This window comes from Lepeophtheirus salmonis, chromosome 8, assembly GCF_016086655.4.
Source record: "Lepeophtheirus salmonis chromosome 8, UVic_Lsal_1.4, whole genome shotgun sequence".
NCBI classification, from domain to species: domain Eukaryota; kingdom Metazoa; phylum Arthropoda; class Copepoda; order Siphonostomatoida; family Caligidae; genus Lepeophtheirus; species Lepeophtheirus salmonis.
This window is the reverse complement of record NC_052138.2, coordinates 8431687-8456872: the sequence shown is the minus strand read 5'-3', so window position 1 is coordinate 8456872 and position 25186 is coordinate 8431687. Positions and strand designations below refer to the sequence as shown.

The 25186-nt window shown below is 33.5% G+C and overlaps 4 protein-coding genes across 9 annotated transcripts; 3 read left to right on the top strand and 1 right to left on the bottom strand.

The window, feature by feature from the left end:
• The first annotated feature begins 678 nt into the window (after positions 1-678).
• Sgf29 (SAGA-associated factor 29) lies at positions 679-2331 on the top strand. Its single transcript, XM_040718788.2, has 2 exons — positions 679-939; positions 1001-2331. The coding sequence occupies exons 1-2, from the start codon at positions 848-850 to the stop codon at positions 1779-1781; spliced, it is 873 nt and encodes a 290-aa protein (XP_040574722.1). The 5' UTR covers positions 679-847; the 3' UTR covers positions 1782-2331.
• On the bottom strand, positions 2069-9722 carry LOC121123652 (cytosolic carboxypeptidase-like protein 5). 6 transcript variants are annotated; one of them, XM_071890689.1, is made up of 4 exons: positions 9441-9722; positions 6170-6244; positions 5787-5910; positions 2069-5698 (listed from the first exon to the last, which is right to left on the bottom strand). In XM_071890689.1, the coding sequence occupies exon 4, from the start codon at positions 5216-5218 to the stop codon at positions 2813-2815; it is 2406 nt and encodes an 801-aa protein (XP_071746790.1). In that variant the 5' UTR covers positions 5219-5698; positions 5787-5910; positions 6170-6244; positions 9441-9722; the 3' UTR covers positions 2069-2812. The 6 variants fall into 6 exon arrangements, with proteins under 6 accessions (XP_071746790.1, XP_071746791.1, XP_040574719.1 ...); XM_071890690.1 differs by having other exon boundaries at positions 5787-5887; XM_040718785.2 differs by lacking the exon at positions 6170-6244.
• A 367-nt stretch (positions 9723-10089) lies between these two features.
• LOC121123654 (exosome complex component RRP41) lies at positions 10090-11163 on the top strand. The gene is made up of 2 exons (XM_071890693.1): positions 10090-10448; positions 10655-11163. The coding sequence occupies exons 1-2, from the start codon at positions 10148-10150 to the stop codon at positions 11083-11085; spliced, it is 732 nt and encodes a 243-aa protein (XP_071746794.1). The 5' UTR covers positions 10090-10147; the 3' UTR covers positions 11086-11163.
• Positions 11164-20267: 9104 nt separating this feature from the next.
• Positions 20268-22501, top strand: LOC121123429 (uncharacterized). The gene is made up of 3 exons (XM_040718550.2): positions 20268-20938; positions 21017-21366; positions 21688-22501. Exons 1-3 carry the CDS (start codon positions 20477-20479, stop codon positions 22295-22297), a joined length of 1422 nt encoding a protein of 473 aa, XP_040574484.1. The 5' UTR covers positions 20268-20476; the 3' UTR covers positions 22298-22501.
• Positions 22502-25186: the final 2685 nt, after the last annotated feature.

The following is a 25186-nucleotide window of genomic DNA, read 5'->3' as shown; positions in this document are numbered from 1 at the left end:
CTGACGGCTATATACATATATGTTGTGTACAAGTTATAACTTGTATAATAAAATTGTACAAGTTGCAACCAAAAAAATGATTTGACTAATTTTAAATGAATGATTTACAGTTCTCGAGATTAGGGAATATTCCATGAATGATCAATATATTAATCGTACAATTTTTTACTATTTTAATAAAAAATACGAAAATATAAGTACTCGGTGCACGTTATAAAGTTCTAATGCCCACAGTTATATTACTCATAAATACATAATAACCATGTAATTTGAATAGATTAAAATGAAATGATAGTATAAATTAATAATTGGTAATTAGAATAACCAATGTTGTCATTGAATAATGCATTTTAAGACGAATGTCGAATAAATTGAAACTTGTACAATCTGCTTATACAAGTTGTAACTTGTACATCTATCTCAATTATACACGACATTAATATAGATTAATGATTATAGATCGACTTTAGAAAGCAGTGATTTAAACCAAGGACTACTAGAGATCATTACTAATGAACTAGTTTAAATAGCAATAGTAATGATTCATTGAATCATTATTCATTAATCATTACTATTACTCAGCTAGTAGTCCATGTAAAATTTTAACAAAGGAACAAAAAAAAAGAAGGTTGTTTGTTAGTTGAAATAAGGTTGTCTGTTTGTTAAGTTTTAAAGGTTGTTTATTTACAATTATTTTGACCACGGGACTCCTTTGGCTTTGAATGGATATTTTATTTATTAAATTAACTATTGTCAACATTGTTTATTGATCATTGATGGATAAGTGTAGGATGAAAGAAGTGTTTGAAATAAAAAATTAATTATCAATCCAGTGCTCCGAACTAGAATGTCTTTGTCCTCTGATCCTCAGGCTGCTGCTAATGTGCAGCAATGCTTGAAGGATCTCTATAAGCTCGTACAGAATGTGGATGAAGTCAAGTGAGGCCTTGCCGCGCCACTCTGACCTTTTTTTATTTGCTAATTACTTTTGATCTTGTAGGAAAAACGATGAAACGGTTCTGAGTGCCATTAGTTTAACGCATCGTAAAATAGAGAGTGATGAGAAGTTAACAGCCGGGAATCGTAGTAAGCTTCAATCTCTATACGAAAATGGAATCTCGGATGCTGAGAAGGAGGAGGATCTCTTGCGTCAGGCACTTAGTAAAATATATCAAATTCGACAAATACGCAGTGAAATTCGTATCCAAGCCCGTAATTCAGGGAATAAAGAAACGATTCGTCGTGGAGCTCTCATGAAAATGCTGGCCATTTCTGCAGAGACAATTCCGCTCTGGGTTGGTAGAGAAGGAGAAGAGGCGCCTCCGTTATGTGGAGCTATTCCTCCAGAATCCAATTATACAGCCAATCCGGGAGACATGGCTGCAGCTCTCGTACGAAGTCCTGATGGCGATGAAAATTGGATTTTGGCTGAGGTGGTGAGTTTCAACTCCTCTACCGGAAAATACGAGGTGGATGACATTGACGAGGAGCAAAAAGACAGACACTCTCTCTCTCGGCGTAAGGTCATACCACTCCCCACACAGAGAGCTTCTCCTGAAACGAATCCTGAGGCTCTTTATCCACCGGGAACAACAGTTATGGCGATTTATCCCCAGACGACTTGTTTCTATAAAGGGGTTATCAAAGAGCAGCCCTCCGGAGGAGCTGAGGATTACCATGTTCTTTTTGAGGATCCAAGTTACGCAGATGGATACTCCCCGCCCTTGAATGTGGCTCAGAGATACATCATTCAAGTGCCTGAGAAGAAGAAAGGAAAATAATATATATCATCTCTTGTTCAGTTATTTTTTTTTTTGGAATTAATTATAATTCACCACAAATCAAATCAATGAGTACATTTTTTACGAAGTATTTTTATTAAACATTATTATTTTTTTAATCATATCCTATTTCATAGTTGACGAAGAATTAAAGAAATGAAAAAACAAAAAGAAATTGGTTAACAAATCATATCGTAATTGATAAAATTAGAAAAAGTTAAGAGTAATGATAATACTAAGGAAATAGAACACTTCTACATATTTACTTCAATTTATAATTATTCATATTTCTGAGTTTGTTTGAAAGAGTTTACATAAAGATTGAATTCAGGTCTGTTATTAAAATGATAAACAATACCATCTACTAAATGATATATAAATTCTATTATTTATAATATTAATGACTTAAATTTGTGTGATAGTTTCTATAAATGTAAGTATGTATATATCCTCCTCATAAGTGTATAAAACTTGTCTGAATGTATATCTAAATTATAACAGATTAATTCATGTTGTGTATCTTGTTATTCAATAAAGTAAGTAATGTTTATTATTTGTAAAGAAAGGGGGGGGGGGATACCCTGACCTAGTTTGATTTTAACCAACACTTGGTTCGAGAAAAAAAAAAAAAAAAGTATTAATTCTATGTAGCTTCTATAGAAAAAGGAAGTTTATTTGATAAAGACCTAATTAGAGAATTCATTTCAAAAACAAGGACAACAGGAGAAAGAAAGGGAATATAATAAGTCACCCCTCCACCCAGTAAGGTCAATGTCGAACAAAAAGTAATAATATTGCTCCAGATAATTAATTTATACTTGGAAAAATCAACACTGATAATTAATTAGTAAATCAAGAAGAAGGGAGAGGAGGAGGAGAGTAATTGCCGATTGCACCAATAAAAGCGTAATCAATTTTAAATCAAATAAGTAAAACAGAAGGTAACAATAACAATAATACAATGAACAGAAACAACAACACTATTAATTAACCATAACAAAGTAACCAATTCACATCATTATCATATAGAATCAAGATACAGTCTTTCGCTTTTGGACTTTCTTTTTCTTCTTTGCGGCTCCTCGTACTCTTTTCGTAATAGGAGGAGAGTTGACGGGATGGGAAGAGGCTGTAGGGTTATTTGGTTCCACTACCATATTTGGCGAAGGTATAAGGGATTTCTTATTATTTTTCTTGTTTCGAGTCGTTCGAGCTGATGAAGGACGTGTCGGGGAAGTTGGTCGCGAGAGTCCTGCTCCTATAGTTGACGATGATGATGATGAAGATTTCTCCGTTTTCCTTGGCATCTTCGAAGATGACTCAGAAGTTTTTGACTCACTAGATAATTTCTTTGTTCGTGGGGGTGCTGAACGTCTTCGAAGGAGCCTACCATTTGGAGAAGACTCACAATTTTTTACAGAATGTTCTTCAGAAGTTTTGATAAATCGGCGAATGGATTCCTTCACTCCTTTCATAGTTTTACAACTGGAAGTAGCAACGCGACTCCATGGATTGGAGTCAGTGAGATCCAAAACCGCTACTGCAACGGCTTTTCCAGCATCCTCATAGATAGATGGGGTGTACTTTGGTGGTCGATCATAGAAAAGAGATGGAGATCCAGCTCTGGGGGAATTTGGGACGGGTTTGATATCTCTTCCTGTATTGAAATTGGCCTCTAATGTATAGCTGTAGACTAAGCCAGTAGACTTAAAAACTGCAACACGACCACAACCCTCCCTTCCTGCTCCAGTATGTCTATCTTTTAAATACATATTCTTCTCCGTGAAATTGCAGGCTGGAAAGTCAAAATTTGGACAATTAAGGGAGACCAACTTGGGAAGAAGCATAGAGTCAATTTTGGTATCAAGATCTGTAAAATGATTCCCATACATAAATATGCCTCTTTTTGAGGCGTGGCCGTGAATGTCCAAATAAAGAAATAGATTTTGCTCCGGCCCGTCTAGAGTACATTCTAGCTTACGATTGAAGTCCTCATCCATATTTTTCTTAAATGCCTCTGAAAATGTAGTGGTTGAGCGAACATTCGAAGATGAAGCAGAAGTAGTTGGAGATAGAAAAAACGAGGTTTCCTCTTCTTCTACATCAAGTATCTTCCCTCCAGTGGTCGATGACATATTCGCCCCTCCTCCAAAATTATTAAAACTAAAATCTGCAATGGACTCATCACCTTCAGAACACCTAGAGGTCTCAGTCATTTCGTACCACGAGATATCCGACTTTGATGGCATATAAGTAGAAGGAAAAACTTCGGACTTGAGTGGCTCAATAACCTGTGTCTTACTATCTCCATCTGATATTTTCCTAGGATCAGATATTTTACCGAAATGAGCATATAATATAAGTTTTTTCGCAAAAAAAATTGATGGATGCAGCCTTGGGTCCGGGTCTCCATAGACACGGTTTAAATTAATACCACGTGCATCTGTTCGATAATGACCTCTCACAACACCATCAGGATTCAACATTGGAATGATTTTGAACACATATTTCTTCCTCAAAGCCAAAGAGATGGAGTCATTCTCCCTGAGCAACATTTTTAATAGTCCATCCATGATGAAAGAAGATTGCGTTTCCCCCGGATGAACTCGTGCACTAATGAAAACATACTTTTTAGAACGAAACATTTTCGGACTTGAACCAGATGAGAGGGGAATGGACTCTTCTTTGTCAGTTAATCCATTCATGCCTGATATAGTTAAGACATAGATGGGTCTATTCTCGTAAGAGTAAGTTCCTATCGCTTTGTGAAAGTAAATATTAGGAGAGTTTTCGTATTGTAGAGCAAAGCGATTCAGAGTCTTCTCTAATTCTAGAAAGGAGTATGGATATGTAAAGGCAAAATAATGAGTTTTATAGCGATTCTCCCTGGAGAGATTGAAGACAAAACTCATGTAGAATTGATTATCAATGGTTTTATAATAGATATTGGAAAGGCGTTTCCATTGAGTTGTTTCATCATTCTCTTCTTTATCAATGCAGACGACAGGAGAAAAGCCCTGGGAGAATAATTTGGCTTGCTTATTCAGATTTTGGAAGTTAAATCGAAGAGCCCAGTCCTCGGGAGTCTCTTCCTCTTCAGCCTCAAACCCCACTTTCATCCCAAAGTTAAACCAGGTTCGATTCCCATTTTCGAACCGAGTTCCCGCACAATCGGGCCGAGTCCAACATTTAAAGTTTCCTTTTAGATTCGGACCTCGACATTCTTCTTCAGTCTTACGACGGCGCGTCTTGGGGCATGGAGGAGCCACTGGAACATCCTCATTTTCCGAAACACGTTTTTTAAGCTCTGGAAGAACTTCATTCTCTTTCAGAGTTTCTATTCGACCCAGATTACCGGAATCAAAGTTGGAGAAGAAATGGAATCTTCCCAGCTGGAAACTCGGATTCTCTTCCTTGTCCTTGTAGATGCTGGACATCACGACCTGAGTTCAATTGAGCTGTTACCTTGTTCCTTCTTCTGCTTCGCAGCTTCTTCCTCCTCCCACTTGGATCAGTGACAGTATTACAATTATCACGATTTCATCAACGACGAGGAGCAGAGAAAATGTCAGAAGAGAAGGAAAAGGCCATATTTTATATAACGTTATTTTAATATTATTATTATATACCTAGGTAGATTAACAATTTAATTCTGACTCCAAAATTCAATCCTTTCTTCCTTTCTCTCCGCTAGCTCTCTTTTGTCTAATTTAAAGCTTGCAACTTGCAACAGCATAATCTTCTTTTCTTTTCTCCTCTCCCCCAATCAGGCTCTTTCTCTTCCTCAATACGCAATATTCTTAATATCATAGCCTGTCAACAGCACGCTGCTCCCACGTGATCAATGTAATTCACTTGCTCTATTTATTTTCACTCTACGTCACTCAGGATTACATCATTGTTATTATAGGCTAGTACTGGGAGATATAAAATGTTTTTATATTAGTAATCCCAGGCTGTGATTATAATAAAGAGGGATGAAGTACAAAATTGAAATCACACAACCTTTAATAAATAAGTCTTTGACATATATTCGATAATTGGCATGATTTGGAGACAATCCGAGGAAGAAAATGAAGTAGCTTGATATACATTGAGATTATTTTCTAGAACCACAATAAAATAATATCTATAATATAGAAAAAAATCTAAGAACATGATACAGTCTTTATAAACCAATAGATTCACATAGACTGCAAATATTTTTTTTAGTGTCTAACAGAAAAAATCTTAGTGAACTAAAAATAATATATCATCCTGAAGACATAAATAAACAAAACGAACATTTACTTTCAAAAATATTATATAGATATAATTATAATATTAAATAAAATCATTTTTTAGATTTAGACACAATCTATGAATTTAAGATACATGCGACAATTTACTCATTTTTCCAGGATCACTTTGTCCCTTGCTATTCTTATTTTCTTGCACATCAACAAAAGGAGCATAGCCTTTAACTATGAAATTAAAAAAAAAAAATTTTAGCCATTAATTCAATCAATTTAAAAATCATCATATAACTTTACTACACACATAGTAGCACTTAAAAAATAAGATCCGGCCTATATATTTATTTGTCTTCCTCTGTCTTTAATGATAGTGAAGAGAACAAAATTCATAAATTTCAACTAACTATAATACGAGATATTAGAACGAATCAATTACTCAATTTTCATAATCATCTCTTTTGGTTTCCCATTATAGTCTTCCTCCCCAAGAATTACTTTCAAATAAGCTATCATGTATCCTCAATCTTAACTTTATTTGACCACACAATATGATCAAACATTGACACTGGAAGCTTCTTATGATTTTGATCTGCTTAAAAGGTAAGCTGTGGCTCTAAAACTAATATATCTAAAAAACTGTTGAGATGATTGGAGAAGTTAAAAACGAATTTTTGTTCATTTAATAATTCCTATTATTTAGTGCGTCTTGCTTCAGAAGATATCCAATTTGTATTTGTACCTTTTGCAAGATTAAAGATTGTGTTTTAAATGTAAAAATGGAATTATATCTTTTTTAGTTTACTTCTTTTTAATAGGCTATGACATGAAAATTATGTAGTAAGGTTTATTCGAATAATTAATTATTATAAAAAATCATTCTTATGTGAATGAAACTTAGTACAAACACGAACAGAAGTTGATACTTAACTTTTTAAGGACAAATTTATCAGCTCAAATAATTTATGTAAGAAAATTCTTTAATATTAGGTCAATTTTTGATGGGGCAAGAGGCAAAGTAAAACTATACTGCATTGCCCTATGGTACCTTCCTAATTGTCCGTATCGATTGTCGTTGAGTATTTGGGGCTGTTTTTGGTGGAGTATCGATCGAAGAGATCAAGTAGAACTATTAAATCATACTCCACAAAATCCAATAACAACTGCTCAAAAATAATTTTTGGCGGGATTTCAAATATTACCTTAAAATGAAAGAGTTAATTGAGATACAACGTGCTTTTGATATAAAGTTACTATTACGACAAAATATTATTTTTATATAATTGTACAAAGTTCATATGAGTTTACCAATGTAAAGCTATGCTATATTTCTTTCTCTATATAGATAAATGATTTGTCTCCGGTTTTGAGAGACCCCTTTCGTCAGAGAGGCTCAGGCAAAATATAACAAGGTGCTTGAATCTTTGAGTCTTGTGGGACCACTTTTCTATTAAGGTCTTTGCAAACGTAAGTAGTGGATATTTCTACTTAATTAAGTCATTAACGACCTAGGTTTAGGACACCAATACAAAAACATCCTTTTCTCTACTTCTGTAAATACTAAATAATATTAATATATCAGCCTTTTTTAAATCTCGTCCTATATATTCCAAGTCCTATCACACAAACCGTACCTAAAACGGTGTAATAATGTACAATAATCAATATACCTATTATCACAGACTTCACTCTCCTACAAAGATTAAATAGCGAGCTCATTTTTTTAGGAGTTTCTTTTTTAAGTTTTAGAGTTCTCATTCCGAACATAGGTAAGAGTTATTTAAAAATTGGATCTTGTATCAAAATAAACAATTCATGTTAATAAAATTATTACTAAATATTTGTTTAATAACACAAGTGACTTCAGATCCTATCAATACTCAAAACCATTTATTAATGAAATGATGTATCCACATTATAAGCTTTAAGAATTTAAAGCATATTTTTGGATATGAGTGTTGTAAAATTTTAAATTAACTACTATAATTGAAAAGTTATATTTGAAACCATAAAGATTTATTCTTCTCTTATTAGAGAGAATTTCAAGTACGAAAAAGTTTGAGCCAAATCACATTCTTGAGAATTAAATAAAAACACAGAAAATGATAGGTTTTTTTTTAATTTAAGTACTTTATTCTTTTGTCACTATTAAAAGGAGTGCTTGACTCTCCAGATCGAAATCCAAGCAAAAATAAACTTCAGAAAAAAAAAATATTAACCAAAAAATTAACTATGGAGCTCACTTATAATTAACTCGCAAAGTTGAGTAAGGGAAGACCGTTAAAAAAAATATTTGAATTGAATTTGAGTCAAATAAGATACTTTCTAAAGAGTGCACCTAAAGAAAAAGTCTTCAAAAGCTCACCTTCCACTCAGAGGAAGAAGATCCTAAGACCTTGACTGCCTCTTAACAAATGACGATAGCTTAAAATTGAATATTGATTTATTTTTAAAGCTTAATTTGGTATTCTGAAAATTATGATTAAAATTATAAAATATTAAAAAAAGGATAATTTTATCCTTTTTCTATCAAACCCCACAGAGAAAAATAACAACAAAAAAACACAACACAGAACTGATTAGTTCAAAGTTCCAAAAATCGGTCTTGGCTTATATGCTGGTGATGGACAAATATATATAATTTTTGCAAAATATATATTCAACCAGCAAATAAAGTCCTTAAACAAATAATACCATTTTTATCTCATTTGTGGTGAATTGACATTCCATAAGCAGAAAAGACGTTTCACACCATTAATCAAAATATGTTACAAACATTATTTTGGCTTTTGAGATCAGGATAAAAGCTGGCCTCCTCATGTATGTTGGGTGGGTGAATAATGGTTCTCGTCATCTGTCGTTCATCTTATCTATGTCATAGGAGAGCTAGCAAATCATAACACATACTCTTATTTTTGCTTGATAGAAGTAGGAGGTATTAAAAAAATATATTAAAAACACAGTGGTATATCCAAATTTGGAATCTTTTTTATACCAAATCCACACAGTAAAGAAATGCAGTAACTGTTTATCGTAATCCAATTGAAATAATTGATTATCCCAGTGAGGACATGGAAGACGAATATAATGAAGTCAGATAACTCATCAGTGATGAGTATATTAAAAATATACATGATTAACATAATTAAGTATTTCATTTTGATATACCACTATTTTTAGTAGTCCTCTGTATTTAAGAATAATCCCTTCTCAGATATTCATTATTTTATAATATCATGTAAATTATGGATCCTTCAAAAATCGATCCCTAATTTCATTGTATATAGTAACCTACTAAAACACATTATTTACCAGATTTTTGGTCATGGGATTATGTAGAAATAATGCCCAGTGACATTTTTATAATACAGCCCATTATTTTAATTTTCACATCCCTAACAGAGTAAAAAATAGTTGATTATATTACTTGACAAACTCTTGACCCTTTGGCTGGAGTTCAATTCGCACTTTTGATGGCATATATCCACAAATTCCTTCGATTGATGTCTTTTGGAAAATTAAACATTTTCATGGGCGATAAACCTGGAGACTTTTTACTCGAAGTTGACATATTATTGCAATACACTGCACTCTCCGTTACCATTATGAAAAATACATTGCAATTAATAAGTATTGGCTAATTATGATAAATATTTAAATTAAGACAACAAAGAAGTACATAAATTGCCTACAAGACCTTAGGGCAGCTGACACTTTCAAGCCTTTTAGCAAAGAAAAGGGGAAAACATGCACTTCTTCAACGGAGTGTCCACTCTTTCCCTTGAGTCTAAGTATTTATTTTAATTGAAAAATGTTTTTATTTTTGTATTAAATTATTGAATTTTTGATGATTTGATGAAGAGACACATTATGCCACGTGTCTTATTAATAAAGAAAAGATAATCGTGAATTGAAAAAGAAAATAAATTGTGCATATTGACTAAGAACCACCCATTTTTATTTTTTTGCTTAAAACCTTATTAAACTCGACGAGGTTGCGAAATAGATATTGTGCCCCTCCATATATTTAAAGGACATATTGAATCAACCCACGTGGGTTATAAAATATTGTACATAAATAAAGATTTGAAATAAATAAATAAATAATAACAATATAAGAAATCTGAAATCCTCATGGAACTCTTATCGGACCAGGGACTACGGTTAGATGGTCGTAAGTCGGATGAATTACGGAGACTACGATGTCGTTTAGGGGCTTTCTCCTGGTCTGCAGATGGTTCTGCATATTTGGAAATGGGGAATTCTAAAGTTTTAGCTGCAGTATATGGCCCACGGGAGCCGCGTGGTGTGGATAACTCCTCCAAGGAAGAAGCCATTCTAAATGTTCAGTTTTCGAGTGCTGCATTCTCTACAGCAGAGCGGAAGGAGCGACGGCGTGGGGATAAAAGATCCCTCGAAATGGCTGCTCATCTTAAGGAATTAATCATAAAATAATCCTATTGCCTCTTTGGGTTATCTGATATTCTTATTATTTATCACTTTTAATTATTTTCTTAGCTCTTAATTGCAATTTTGTTAATCATTCCTTGACTAGCTCAATGAATTTTTTTTAGTTTCTAAAAAATATGATCCCAAAAGGCAATACTATTCTCACTTCCAATTTTGTCTTCCTACAAAAATAGCAAACTTTTACAGCCTGCATACAAACTGAGCTCTATCCCCGATCTCAAATAGATATATTTGTAGAAGTACTCCAGACAGACTGTGGCCACTATTGTGCCTCCGTGAATGCTGCAACTCTTGCTTTAATTCACGCAGGGATCCCACTTCGAGACTATGTGTGTGCCTGCTCTGCTTCATTGATTAAAGAAACCCCTTTAGTGGATATAAACAAGTTAGAGAGCAGTCTGGGTGGACCTGAACTCATTTTGGCGTCTCTTCCCAAGTCTGGAGAAATTGTACACCTTGAAATGTCTCAGAGATTTCATATGGATCATTTGGATAAAGTTATAGATGAGGCTTTAGAGGGTACAAGGAAGATACGAGACATTCTGGACGCAGCCGTGAGAGAACATTTATCCAAATATGCAAAAATTAATGATAATATATAAAAATGTACTTCCTTTTTGCTCATACTTGAATATAAATTATAATAATAATTAATTAATTATACCTATATAAATATTCAATCGGAGAATTGATCATAAGTTATTTCACCTTTTTGTATTAATTTAATTACGTCACTAATTGTAAGGGTTATGGCTTATAAGTGACTACATATTAAAATAGCTTTTTTTTAAACTATAATTTCCCTGATGTTATATTTGTTGAATTTTTACCCTAAGATCACTTATATGAAGTTAATTACTATACTATATGGATGATCACTATCAACGCAACCTCTGAAGCTCACCTTTTTAGTTAGTTATTCAAAGGATATTATTTATTACTGATGTGATACTTAGGACTTTTAATAAGGGCATTAATTACATGTGTGTGACTCGTGAAAAGTTAAGGAATCAGTTCCTGAATAGCAGCAAGTCCTTGGGAGTCCTTATTTCTTCCTCAAATCATGAGGTGGATAAGTATCTAATTCATTGTCCTCATATGGGATTCAAGGTGTCAAATTTTACTGTGAGACATCAAACGTATTTCATTACTTATAGTGGTAGAGGATATCTTATCCTTAGCGAAGGACTTTAATGAGAAAAGATGAAAAACACCAAACTGATCCCTCATTAATTTGGATGGTCCTTTCTGACCTTAAAATTCAACAAGGAGGGATAAAATAATCTATGTAGCTGGATACATTTCAGGATCATTAGTGCACGAGTTTTCCTAATTTACAACTGCAATGTCAACATATATGATTAAATCTTCGATATCTTAATAAATGATCAAACACGTTTAGATTTTCGACGAAAAGTTATCAGGATAAGCGTATGGAGATATATCATATTCTATGACTATTCATATATAGCCTAATAAAGTTATAGGGATTTCCGGCGGGCTGACGGGTTGGTTTCCCTTTTCATAAATGGAATAAGTCCATCTGAGTAACTTTCCTTATCCCATTCAGTCCAAACCTTACTTTCATCCTTTGGTCATGACTCCAAAACCTTATAAAATGTTACTTTCATATAGAAACTCCTTTCATCATTTCCTTTACTGTTGATCCCATCATTGACTCGGCATAAGCCTCATATCAATATATTTTATGATTCAGAATGTTTTGATTGATTATCTCCTAATGATATAAATTCGACATTTCAACGTTTTAAAATAGTACAGAATTAAAGCTTAAGGAAAAACGAAAAATCCAATGCTGAAGGTTATCAGACTATGGTATTTGTGTGCTTTTTAATTTGAAGTATTGTATTAAGATTATTATTAAATTTCAGATTTAGTGTTTCTGAAATCTTCATCTTAAATAATGGACAGGTCAATTTAAGTTCTTGTTCGAACTTCATATAGTTATTAAAAACTTACTATAACTGTGCTTCATCAATATTTCAAGAAAGTTAGATGTTAATTCAGAATCCCACTACTGTGAAATCTGGTTAAAAACGTTAACATTATATTAATTTAACTATAAATTTACATTTACATAGTCTGTTCTAAATAGTTTCTAGTTATTTGATTTTAAATCGCAAAATATAACCAAATATGGAAATTTGTTTTCAACATAGTGATGATTATTTTTTATACTTATACAATTTTTAAAAGCTGAAATATATTGTTTAAATTTCTTGTTAATTGTGTTTGATACTTTTGTATAATAAAGATGTTTTTTTATAATTGAGTTTTTAATATTATTATATAAAATAATACATAAATTATTACTTTCAATATGTTAATTAAATTTTATTAGACTTGCATAGTTTTTAATTACGAATAAAAATTGTGCATCATTTTCCACCCAAATTCCTTTAAGAACGCAATTCCAATCTCCCTTCAATTCAGATAAAAAAGAAACATTGTCATCATTCATCCAAAAAAAAAAAAAAAAAAAATCAAGACATTTGATCAATTTTATTCATTGTTTTCTTCCTTTGTGCTTCAGCACAAGAAAATTTATTGTTGTTCACGTGTTTTGCGCAATCATGTATTATGAAGATTTCATAGCGAAACTTAACGTTGTTACATATTTTGTGCAAAAATCTTCGTCTTTGAAATGAAGGGAACAAATAGGTTTCTTTTTACTATCAACTGATTTTCATCAAAAAATACTACAAAAAATTATGAGTGAGGTCTTTTAAAATGTATTTAAAAATTATTAGTAATATATGATTCTTAAATCAACTTATTTTAGCAAATAAGTTGATTCCAAGTTCAAAGTTAAATACAAATTAATCATAGATATTATGTCTCTTGAATTTTTGATGTAGTTATTTCAAGTAAATTTAGTTTTTTAAGTACATTTCGATTCTATATTTGTGTTTAATTCTATTTATTACAAAATTAAGAGAAGTATCAAAATAGAATTAATAAGCATGCTAATTTCGAGGAATGATAGTTTTCCATTTTTCTAAAAACTCTCCATTTTTTCTAGGAAATCCATCAAAATAAGCTTCTTTATGCTTTTTAAAATCTTTTCAAGCAACTTTTCCAATTTTACTAGATGGAACTACGCATGTAGACGACATTTATATTCTTCAATAAAAATACTGTTATAAAATTCAGTATAAAGTGAATTTATAAGCTTTATACGGATACTTCTGGTCAGATTTGTACATTATTTTTTAAATCCAAAATATTTCAATATAAGACTTGTAGCTCATTCCCCGTTTAAAAATTACATCTATCGTCATTCAATGTATGTATGAAAGATTTAAAGCGTTTATTTGTCCTTCGTTATTATTAATAGAAAAAGGTAAGCTTCTGAGGTTTCGTTGATTGGCACGTTAATGAATCATATTAAGGGGCTTTCGTGAGGTTAATGTATGTTTAGAGAACTCCCTCATTCTCAAAACCCTACTACAATTATCCACAAAGTCAAAAAAGGAGAGGGGCAGTGGCCTTTATAGACTTTGCAAAAGTCTTTGACTCAGTCTCACATGAGTCATTGTTGAAGGCCAGTGCGAGGTTAGGTCTGCCACCCTTGCTCCTAAAATATTTAAAGAATATCTAAGGTAACGCCTCCGTTACCCTATAGGGTAGGGAGAATATAAAGTTCAAGTCAGGCATCCTGCAAGGGGGTACTGGATTGGTGCCTGGCAGAAATGAATAAAACCCCAATGAGAGGTTTTAAGGCCTATAAACTAGGTAAAGAAACAATAAAATTTCAATCTTCGCGAAGGACGCGGCCTTAGTTGCGGATGACGCTAAAAGCCTCCAGCAAATCTGTCACGTTTTATTGGGTCAATGTAAGGAAGTAGGCCTTAACACAAGTATTTTAGATTTTAAAAGTCTTTTTCATATTTTGACGTAAATTCAAACAGGAACTATAAAAAGTGCGCGTACACTTATATTGGCCATAACTCCAAAACAAATAGCTATTTCATTGATGCAGGCACTAAAATGGTCATAAATGGCCAGAGCGTGACCCCAATGTGAGTAAATGAAACGTATAAATACCTTAAGGTGCATTACTTACCGTTGAAAGTCATATATACTAACATATTTGACCAGTTAAGGAATGGGATAAAAAACCTTAAGGCTATTAAGCTCAATGTTTTCCGCAGATACATAGGTCTAAGGGATCATCTCATCCATAGTCTAAACTGACTCACTCACCTACCCAAGATGCAGGTTTACTGATATAAAGGGGTGTGCCCTCCTGATAAGGGGATCAGTAAGAGAGTGGTTAGGGCTGTCCGACGATACTCCAAAGAGTTTTACCATGCTCGGGTGGAGAATGAAGGGTTGGGGCTGAAAGAGTTTCTTATCTCCAGCCAGACTCTAGCAAATGGTAGAGCTCGGGCGCTACGGGAAAGCAAGGACAAAACCATCATAGAAGTCTGTAGATATAAAATCCCTATGTTGGAGTTAAAGAAGGTACAGATAGGGGGTTATCATGCTCCTCCAGTGACCAGATCTCCGAGTTGTACAGAAAGGCACTTTATTCAAAAGTAGACACAAAGGGCCTAAAGTCAAGTCAGCAAGGACATCAAAACTTCTCTTACTTGCTACACGGCATATGAATGTTTCAGACAAAGAATTTGCCCCTGCTGTGCAAATAATGGCCGGGTCTGTCAGCACTAAAGCAAAGCAGTCCAGATTCAGGGCACTAGAAGTGGCAATAAATGCAACTTATGCCCAGAAAAAGTAAAAACCTGGCTCATATCCTCCAGACATGTCCAAAATTAAACAATGCGGACAGAAAGACACAATAGATGTAGATGTGTTGGGGGAAGAGAAATAACAGTACATTTTAGCACAGTTTTGTAAATAAAATTTTATAGCTAGGGGCGAGAGCCAATTATCTATACATATTTAAACACAAACTTGCCATACGGTATGGGTATGGCCCATACTCAAACGTGGGCTTTAATTTTATTTTAGCCTTACTGAATCTATGTGAATTCTCACTAACGGTCATAGGAACCAACTCACATGTTTTTATTTTTTCAACTAGATAAGTAGTATTTATTTAGTCTAAAAACATCAAGGGTTATATTCTTTTTCAGCCTGTAGCCCACTCCCAATTCATAGAGCGGATACAGTGGGTGAATGGTTAAATTTAATTAATTCATTTAAAAAAATACTTGCTCTAAATTCTATATTTACTAACCCAATATAATTAACCTCTAATTAAATACTGGGTGGCAATTGGTTTAAGGAATGGCAATATGGAAAAGTTTTTAAAATTTTAAACAATGGAGAAATGATACGTTTTCAAACATTCTTCAAGGGCTTAAATCGGATGGCCATCTGACGCTTAATAACATGATGGACAAGTCGGAGCCAATGCCGTTTTAAACTATTATTTTCAATATTAAACTATTCTAAAAATTATTTCTGATTATCCCTTTGATATATTTTACTTTAATGTACATACATTTTTTTTTTTAATTTTACATATATGTACATGTCTCAACTTTTTAAACTTTCGTATATGAATGTAAATATTTGTCCTTGTACAAAATATACAAACGGAGGCAGAGAGCAAATAACTATGGGGAACATGGTCCACAAGGGATCCCTGTTTAGGGAACCAAAAAATGATTAAAAGACCAATATAAGTCCCCGTCCCGAAAAGTACAAAAAAAAATCCAAAACAGAAACCCCCTAGCAGTCGAGGTGTGGCCCATTCCCAACAGAACAGAGTGCCGCGTTTCTGCAAGTTTCAAATCTCTGCCTTCCTTATTTAAATATATTTAATCTGATTGAAGTACAATTGTAAATTTCGAACCGATAATAGAAAAATATAAAAAGGCGGATAAATTGTCATGCGACAAAATGTCTTCGAGGAAAAATTACCAACGAAAAAAATGTACGCGGAAAAAATGCAGTGGTCAAAATGTTAGGTACAAAATTACATAGAGCCTTCAGAAAAAAATTAGAGAGAAGAGACTAGCTCGAAGAACCTAAATCATTGGCTGTCAACTCCACAGTATCAACCTTGTTCTGTGACCTCTATATTTTTTCTACGCAGTCCCTAACCAAAACTATGGCTTTATTAAAGAGATTTTGGAACAAATGACAGCTTTGGAAAATTAATAGATTTACACAGAAGTGATACCAAAGTATGAAAACCTTGGCTGGCATACAAGTTTTACAAAACTGAGGGGAAATGGTCCGGCATAACATGGTTCAAACTGCTTCACTTCATTATACCAGATAGAGCTCAAGAGGAATCGTTGTTTTTTCCTTCTTCTAAATTAGCAAGAACAGCAAAGGGAAACTTGTGACTTCATTGACCTGATTTTCAAACCAATACTACTCAGAGATATATCATGAAGACCTGTTGTAAGCAATATCCCACCTTCAGTATCCCAAAGCAATTAAATGGTTCTCTACTCATTGAAAAAATGAATCATCCATACTCGACGTGCCTCGCTCGAACATCGTAGCTGAGCTAAAGAGCTGTAAAATTGATGGAGGAGTTTCATGCATCTTGCAAAATCCCCAAATTTCTAAAATACAAATTTCTTAATAGTACACTATGACGCAATAAAAAAGTTATATTTACTCATTTTCATGATTCTTTATCTACAGTTGAGAGTTTTGGTCGCTAGTTGTTGTTTCAACGTGAAATGTAAAATTGTCTTAGATGCAGGGATATTTTTTAAAGGTTTGACAAAACTAAAGTCCTTGATTTGCAACTCCACGCTAATACATTTGAGATTATTCCTAGTAAATATCCTACTAAAAAAAATTATATTTTGCCTTTAATGAAAGAAGGAAGGGTGTGTACTTTATAGTATATACCCATTTATAGATCTGTTCAATAATTAATTTTTAATTAAATACGAATTGTATTAATATTTCCTATATGTATATTATAAAGCACTCTGTTTTTTACTTTGTATATATATTATTGTATAATAAAAGGAACGATTGACTAATTTTCTAGAGATGCTGCATTTGATTAGAATAACATAGAAAGGAACCTCCTTTTTACAATCTAAGTGAATCATAACTTCTATGAGAGTACAATATTTACGTTAATTAATTATTTATTTGGCAGTCCTATGCATTCGTCCCACAAGAGTACTTTGTCTCATAAATATAAATCAACCAAGATTGTTTACTTATGTTCAATGACGCCCATATTTCCTACATGAGTGGTATCATTAGGGGGGGGAGGCTTAGCCCCCCAAAATTTTCAACACTATTGCATAATTACTTATATAAATAAGTTTACTTTATATATAAATGATTAAAAAATTTGAGGGGCTTCAAAAACGTTTAGGGAGCTTAAGGCCCCCAAAAAAAAGGATGTAACGGCACCACTGATATACACATACATATATTGTACAGATTGATATAATATAACTCATATATGCCAATAATTTCTTAAGTCTGAGGGGATCTTTTTCGTGAACGTACCGAAATTAAATGAACATATAGTTATTGCTAAATTTTGGCTTGAAGTTTTAACGATCATTTACATATATACAAATATGAGTACGTCAATTTTGAATAAAATTTAAAGAATAGTATTTGGATCTTTTTTAATTTATTTTAAGCCAATTTCAATTAATTCTGGATATATAGCTTCAGTGCTATAACAAGAGGGGCCATTAGGTTAAATAATAGGTTGGGGAAAAAGTAATTTCGTATTTTTCTCTTAATTTCAATGCCTTATAAGAAGTGTTATAATGATCCAATTTAAGCCAAGTATGCTCCATTCTGTTCGATAACTTGTGGCCAACGAGAATCCAAATTCATAACGCCCTTCTCGTAGAAACCCTTTTTATATTGGCCCAAAACTCGGACAACAAATATTCACATACCTCTATTGAGGCCAAATTTGTTACCTCAGGCACGTTAGCTATAGACAAGAACAGGTAGTAGAGCAAAGAAATATTGCAATTTGAAGCTTTTTTCATGAAATTCAAGTCAAATATGGCTTAAAATTACCATATTTTTCGAAAAAACTCCCAATTCACTCGGTGCCAGGTCTGAACTTTAGGGTGGATGCATAAGAACTTCCCATCCGAGGAACTGGAGCTTCTGGCGCATCATCAAAGATGTGTACGGCCTGGCATTGTCTTGTTGTCTATTATTTATTAGCCGCTTCTGTTCAATCATTAGATTCAGACGATGGAATTGTTCACAGTAGAGGGCAGAATTGAGTCGGAAAATAAATCGCTCGAAACACTTTTGTACAACTCGAACTGAAAAAGTATTGGCCCCATATACATCACAAATTATCTTGGTCGCTTTCAACACGTTTTTCCCTTTCAGTATTAAATATGTAAAATATGAATAATTTCTTCCTTGGAGACGCACGATAATTCACGATTGAACCGACCAAGCGCAATACTATCCAAAAAGCGAGTGTAGTATGTACGCATACCTGTACAACGCTTTAATGTATGATCCGATGTGACCAATAATAAACAAGGTATACTTAGTTAGAAAAGGGCGGGAAATATGAAATTACTTTTTCCCCCTACCTAATATATACTTGTATAGTTCTGGTTACGGGGCTGTTGAGCATAATACATATATTTACTCAAAAATCATACCCAGTAGAATCTACGAAAATGTCATACTTTTTATTCAAAAGTGTCGGTAAATTCAACGTCAATTTGAAGGAATCTTTAATAATTTTGGAAATAATACGTAGCCATGACATGTATTGGTTTTAGCAAATCCAAAGGGATCTTAGTTTAAATGGGGTTGATCGAAATGATTAATTAATTACTTCTGAATCAAGCATCCTTTTGGGCATTCAAACAAAAGATTTCATTGCTGAAGGGCCTAAGTTATACTACATAGTGTTTATTAGTGTTATTCTTTTTTCATAGGATTAGCCTCTGACTCCAAGGACAGACTTTGAAAGGTTTTCCTCAATAAATAAATACCTATAGCATATTATATTAATGTATAACAAATATGAGAGCTTTTTTCAAAGGTATTTGTCATGTAAGTTTGAATTATGCCTTCTTCTTTCGACTTGCCTCCATTTCTATAATAAAAGACTAAAAGAAAGCACACTCGACTAATTAAACCCTTAATAATAATAGTGGAACCCTGTTATTTGTCAAGTCGAAATTAGAACAATGCAAATGTGTTTACGCTTAATATGGAGTCTCATTTATATTACGTTGCTGCCATTACAGACTATCATTAGATACTTGACTCATTAAGTAAGTAGGTATATATGAATAATGATCACTTTTGATGATAACTTTCCTTGTTTCTTTACTAGATAATTATAGACTCTAATTAAATCATTAAGAATTATTTTCTTGTATTTTTGTATAACTAGATTTGTGTAACATATACAATTTATTTCATTGAAAAAACTTTTGGTCGTAAATATACTTATATCAATGATGTGTTTACATCAATAATTATATAGGTACATACATCGCATAATAGATTTAAAATCATGGAATTCCTTACAATCGATATAGTAGGTTGTATCTACCCGCATAGTATAACTTATAAGTTATATCTAAGAGACTTGGAGAATTAACAGAGAATTTCTTTCTACTCTTAATAATCTATATAATATTTTTATTAGTCATGAATTATTATCGTTTTGAAAGCACCTCCGACATACCTCACCTTACGGAATCTTTGCATGTATTTGTGTGTACATGTATACGAGAATAAAGCGTACATAGAATGTGAAAAGGGTCTCTCTTTCTCTCCAAAATCGACTTTCCCTCTTGTATAGCGTAAAGGTATCCATGGTTACAATATATATATGTATATATAGATAGATTTTAAATATTAATTCATAATCATAGTAAATAAATACAGAGTTAAATGTAAAGTCAAGAGTGAAAGAGCTACTGGGATCCAAGAGGAGAGAGAGAGTTGTCATTGTGTAAAATGGATAGGAGACAATAATTTATCTCTCTCTCTTTGGTATCATCCATGATGATTGATCCGAACATGCAACGATATTTTCAACGAATCTACGGGGCCAAACCCTCTCCAGAAATAATTAAATCTAGACCTCAGCGGAGGCCCAAAAGACGAACTGTTTTTGTTAACCGACTTTATGAAGACTCTACAAAGAGTCCCTCTATTATCTTTGAGGATACTTTTAGAAGAGAACGAAGAAATAGTTTGGAAAGAGCTCCTCCCCCATCTTCCAGACTCTCCTCTCTGTCAGACTCTCATCGATCATCCGCACTATCTAGGAAAATTGATGATTTTTTGAACTCAGTTGTGATAAAAGAGAAAGAAAAGAGTGATGCACTTCGGGGTTCAACTCGATCCCTTTCTTCGAGTAATCGAAGTAAAAGATCTGTGTCATCACATCGACGCATGGACTATCCTCTTCCAGATCTTTCAAAAGTGAAATCCACTCTTCTGAATTCTAAACACTATCAGGTAGGTTTCTTAATTATTCCAATGTACCTCATAATTCATAAATTATGTAATTCATCCATTATAATACTAAATCCTCAGGGTCCAAGAGGACGACATCCAAGACGATCGGCCTCTTCTGAAAGACTTCACCATATTTCAACATCATCATCTCATCATCAGAATCCACTTCGAATAAATCATGTTCAACATTCAACAGACAATGAATCGAGTCAAGACTCTGCTTATGCTGGTGAAAGCAGTCGACAACACACCCCAACCAGAACACATCATCGACATAGAAGACGCCCTTCTATGGGTTTTTATGAGGGTCACCAAGCTGTGGGTGGGAATTCCTCGAAATTTGAATTATCTACCTATTTGAGATATTTAAATGAAGTCACAACGGATATTTTGGCACAGGGAGCATATTCTCCAAAGAGTTTAAATAAGTAAAGATCAAACAATCGTAGAGTTAGGCGTGCATTATCATACATATCTAGATATATAAAATCAATAGGGATATTTTACATGATTCTGTAAAAAAAAAAAAAAAAAAAAAAAAAATCGATAATTCTCATAGATGTTGCACATAAGAAACTTATGTATCACGAGATCTTAATAATTAATGAAAGTCAATCCTCCTTTTCTGATTCATATACCTATCTCTTTGTGTATACATTGGGAGATATTATGTACATGCATTTAGATTGTATCAATTACATAAATATAACATATGACTTTATATAATGATCTTAACCTTTTTTCCAAAGGATCCTAGAATCACGGTTAGCTCAATACCAAAAAGAAACATCTCGAAGAGAAGCTTTAGAAATGATGGCCAAATTAAAGAAAGATTTAGGAATTACCTCGAACAAAGGACCACCTACACCTCCCGGTCCTCCAATTTGTATTCAAAAGGATAGTGGCAGTTGTAGAGAACGTCTGAGCTCTGCTGGTAGTAGTTGCAGAAGAAAGCGAAGACCAGGACTTTCTTGTCCTTCTTCAAATTCAGGAGCCCCTCTGAATCAACTCTATCGATCTCGTTCTTGTGATGACGTTCTAGACATCTATTCTGATAAAGAACTCTTTAATTTGTTAAAAAAGGATGCAGGACTTGATAAAAAGTTTGCAAACGATGTGATACGAGTTGTACGAGGTCGCTCGGAAGAGAATTTACCTTCATTATCAAGGAGAAGGAAAAGTAAAGATGATAGAAATTTCCTTAAGGAGGGCCTTCAAAAGGAAAATAATGAAGAGGAGCAGGATTTGTATAATGATGATGAGTTCGAAAAGAGCGAATCAAAAAGTGGTAGTAGTGAAGAAGATCCGGAGGAGGTCAAAGAAGAAATAGAGTTTTCTGATGATGGTTCAAATGGTTAATGAACAACCTATGTAATACAAGAGAATGCCAATGTTTATTTTACACATTTTCCTACTAACTATTCGATTAGTTATATAAATTGTATATTTTGTACTCTAGCAAGCTTGAGACTTGATGTAAAATGAAATCCCTTCCCTTTCATCAATCTCACTTTAAATTAGTTGTTATCCCATATTTTCATGAATAAAGCCATGATCATAATATCCATATACTATATTTTTTTTTAAGTTCGTAGCATATATAGGGGAGAGTTGGGATACATGTTGCAAAAAAATCCTTTTTTTTAAACTGTCAAAAGTTTCACAATTTAAAAGATAGTTCAACACCCAGGCAACATGACCTGAGACAAATAATTTCAAACTATGTTTGATGTAGTGTAATAATTAATAGCAATTTATTGGTATTTTCGAAACTAGCCAAAAGTAGGATAAGTTGGACAATGTTCGGAATGACCAAGCTTTGTCTACTGCGATATGGAGGGGTTCAGGGTATCGAAAGATACCTTTTTGGTAGACAATGGCTAACCGGCCTTCGAACCCCAAGCCTTCCTTAAGGTCAACACTCAGTCTAAGAATTTTATGGGACCTCCAAGAGGTCATGAAATGCCTCCAAGGGAAGAATACAGAAGTACATTTCCTTGAGTTATTGCTCATTTAGGTATATTTTTGATTTTGAGACTTTAGATGAAGCAATTCAAATACTCTCAAATTTGGGGTTTAACTTCTTTTCTGATAACTTTTTCTATCTACTCACAGAAGCTAGAACTATGTTTACATAATTGTGCAATTTTAATTAAAAGTAAATCTATATTTAACTTTTTTGAATATGGTTATAAATCACAATTTTTATCTAAAGAACCTTCTTGCTCCTATGTGGGAGACAATCCTCCTTTATGCACTGAGGCTAAACAGGCAATGGATAACAAAGAGGCAGAATTTTTGTTTTCTGGAGCTTTTGAGATAGTTACTGAAAGTGATTAATCTCCTTTCTTCATTTCCGGAATATTCCCTGTTCCTAAGAAGGACAACACTCGATGAAGAGTAACAAGAAATATCAACACCTTAATAAGTTTATTCTAAATTTAAATTAGAATCAGTTGATTCATTAAGATTTTGGCTAAACCAATATTTCCTTTTTTATTTATGCTCTTTAGATCTGTTTGATCCATATAATTTTTTTAAATATTTTGTCCTGACCACCGTCGCTTTTTCAAATTTCGATGGAGAAACAATATTTAGCAATTTAACGATTTATGTTTTGGTCTGACATCAGCTTTGATAATTTTTACTAAGCTTTTGAACCAAGTGATTTCATATCTAAGGTCTCAACTTAAGATAAGTTGTAGTGTCTATTTAGATTACTTAATTTTGCAGGTCAATGCCTTTGTGGATGCCTCACTCTCCTAATGTTTAGCCTCGCTGTTATACACAATCCTTGGTTTCAAGGTCAATTTGAATAAGAGTTATTGGATTCCAAGGACAACACTTATTCATCTAGGGTTTTTATGGGACTATGTGTCCATGACTCTTACTCTTCCCGAGGAGAAAGTGCAAAAGATTCCAGATCTGGCCGCTAAACTCCGCCATAGGAGAAGGTTGTCAGTCCAAGAACTTCAACAAATAACTGCACAAAAGATCTGAGATCTTGCTTCTTAATTCCTCCTAAGGCGATGGTTGTCGGTCCGAGAACTATAACGAATAACTACGCAAAAGATCAGAGATCTTGTTACTAAATTACACTTAAAGACGAGGGTTGTTGGTCCGAGACCTCCAACAAATAACGAGGGTAAATTGGAAGTGTAAGACCGGGATTTCAGTAACCCTACTCTTTCAGAGAAACCTTCAGCTAAATTAATAAAAGGGTAACTTTGATGAACCTTTCAATCTAGAAATTCAAATTTCCTCCGAGAACGAGAAAGATATATTATGGTTGGAAAAACTATGAATAGCCTGTACGCCATTGAGAAGAAATTTAAACCAACGCTGGAAGTTTTTACGGATACCAGGTAATGGCATTTCATAATCATACGGCTCCTTTGAACAGGGTTGGGGGACATGGAATGATCGAGATCTTCATGTTAATGAGCTCGGAATGTGATCTGTAGAAAAGGCGTTATTTCGATTTCATATAACTCACAGATATTAGTTCATGTGGATGATACAACTAATCTTTTTAAAGAAGGGTGATGCGAAGGTGAGACGTCTAAATGATATCGCTGTGAGAACATGGAAACGTTTGATGAAAAGAGGAATTTTGGTAAATTTTGTCTAGATTCCTTTCAAAAGAGAACGCGCAAGCGGCCTTTTTATCAAGGGAGTCTCTTCATACTTGGGAGTTCGGATTGAAGGAAGAAGTATTCAACCAAATAACCTCCCGTTTGTTCCATGCCGAGGAGGATTTCTTCTTGTCAAGAGATTTCCACGTAAAGTCAAATAACGTATATTTGATGAGCAAAGATCAAGCGGAGGTTTAGATGCGTACTCCATCTGGTGGAAGAAGAAGGGTAACTTCTTCCCTCCAGTTCCATTGCTTCCGGGAGTTACAAGCAGATGGGAAAAACAAAATTGCTCCCCCAGCAATTCAGATAACTCTCTAATGAACAGGGACGAAATGGTTCTTACAGTTGCAGGAGGTATCAAGGGAATCACTATGATTGGGGGAAACCAGAAGAATTATTTCGTGCCTAGACACTCAGAACCTCGCAGAATTAGGGATTATGTTAGCATGGTTGATTTGGAGGGACCTTTATTAAATCAAGGTTTCGATTCTAAGGCAATTAATATAATTTTTTCTGATATTCGTTCCTCAACTAAGAGGACTGACACATCGGGATTTTAAACTTTCCTATAAGTTTTATTTAGGAGAGGTTTATTTTCCCTTTAACGTAT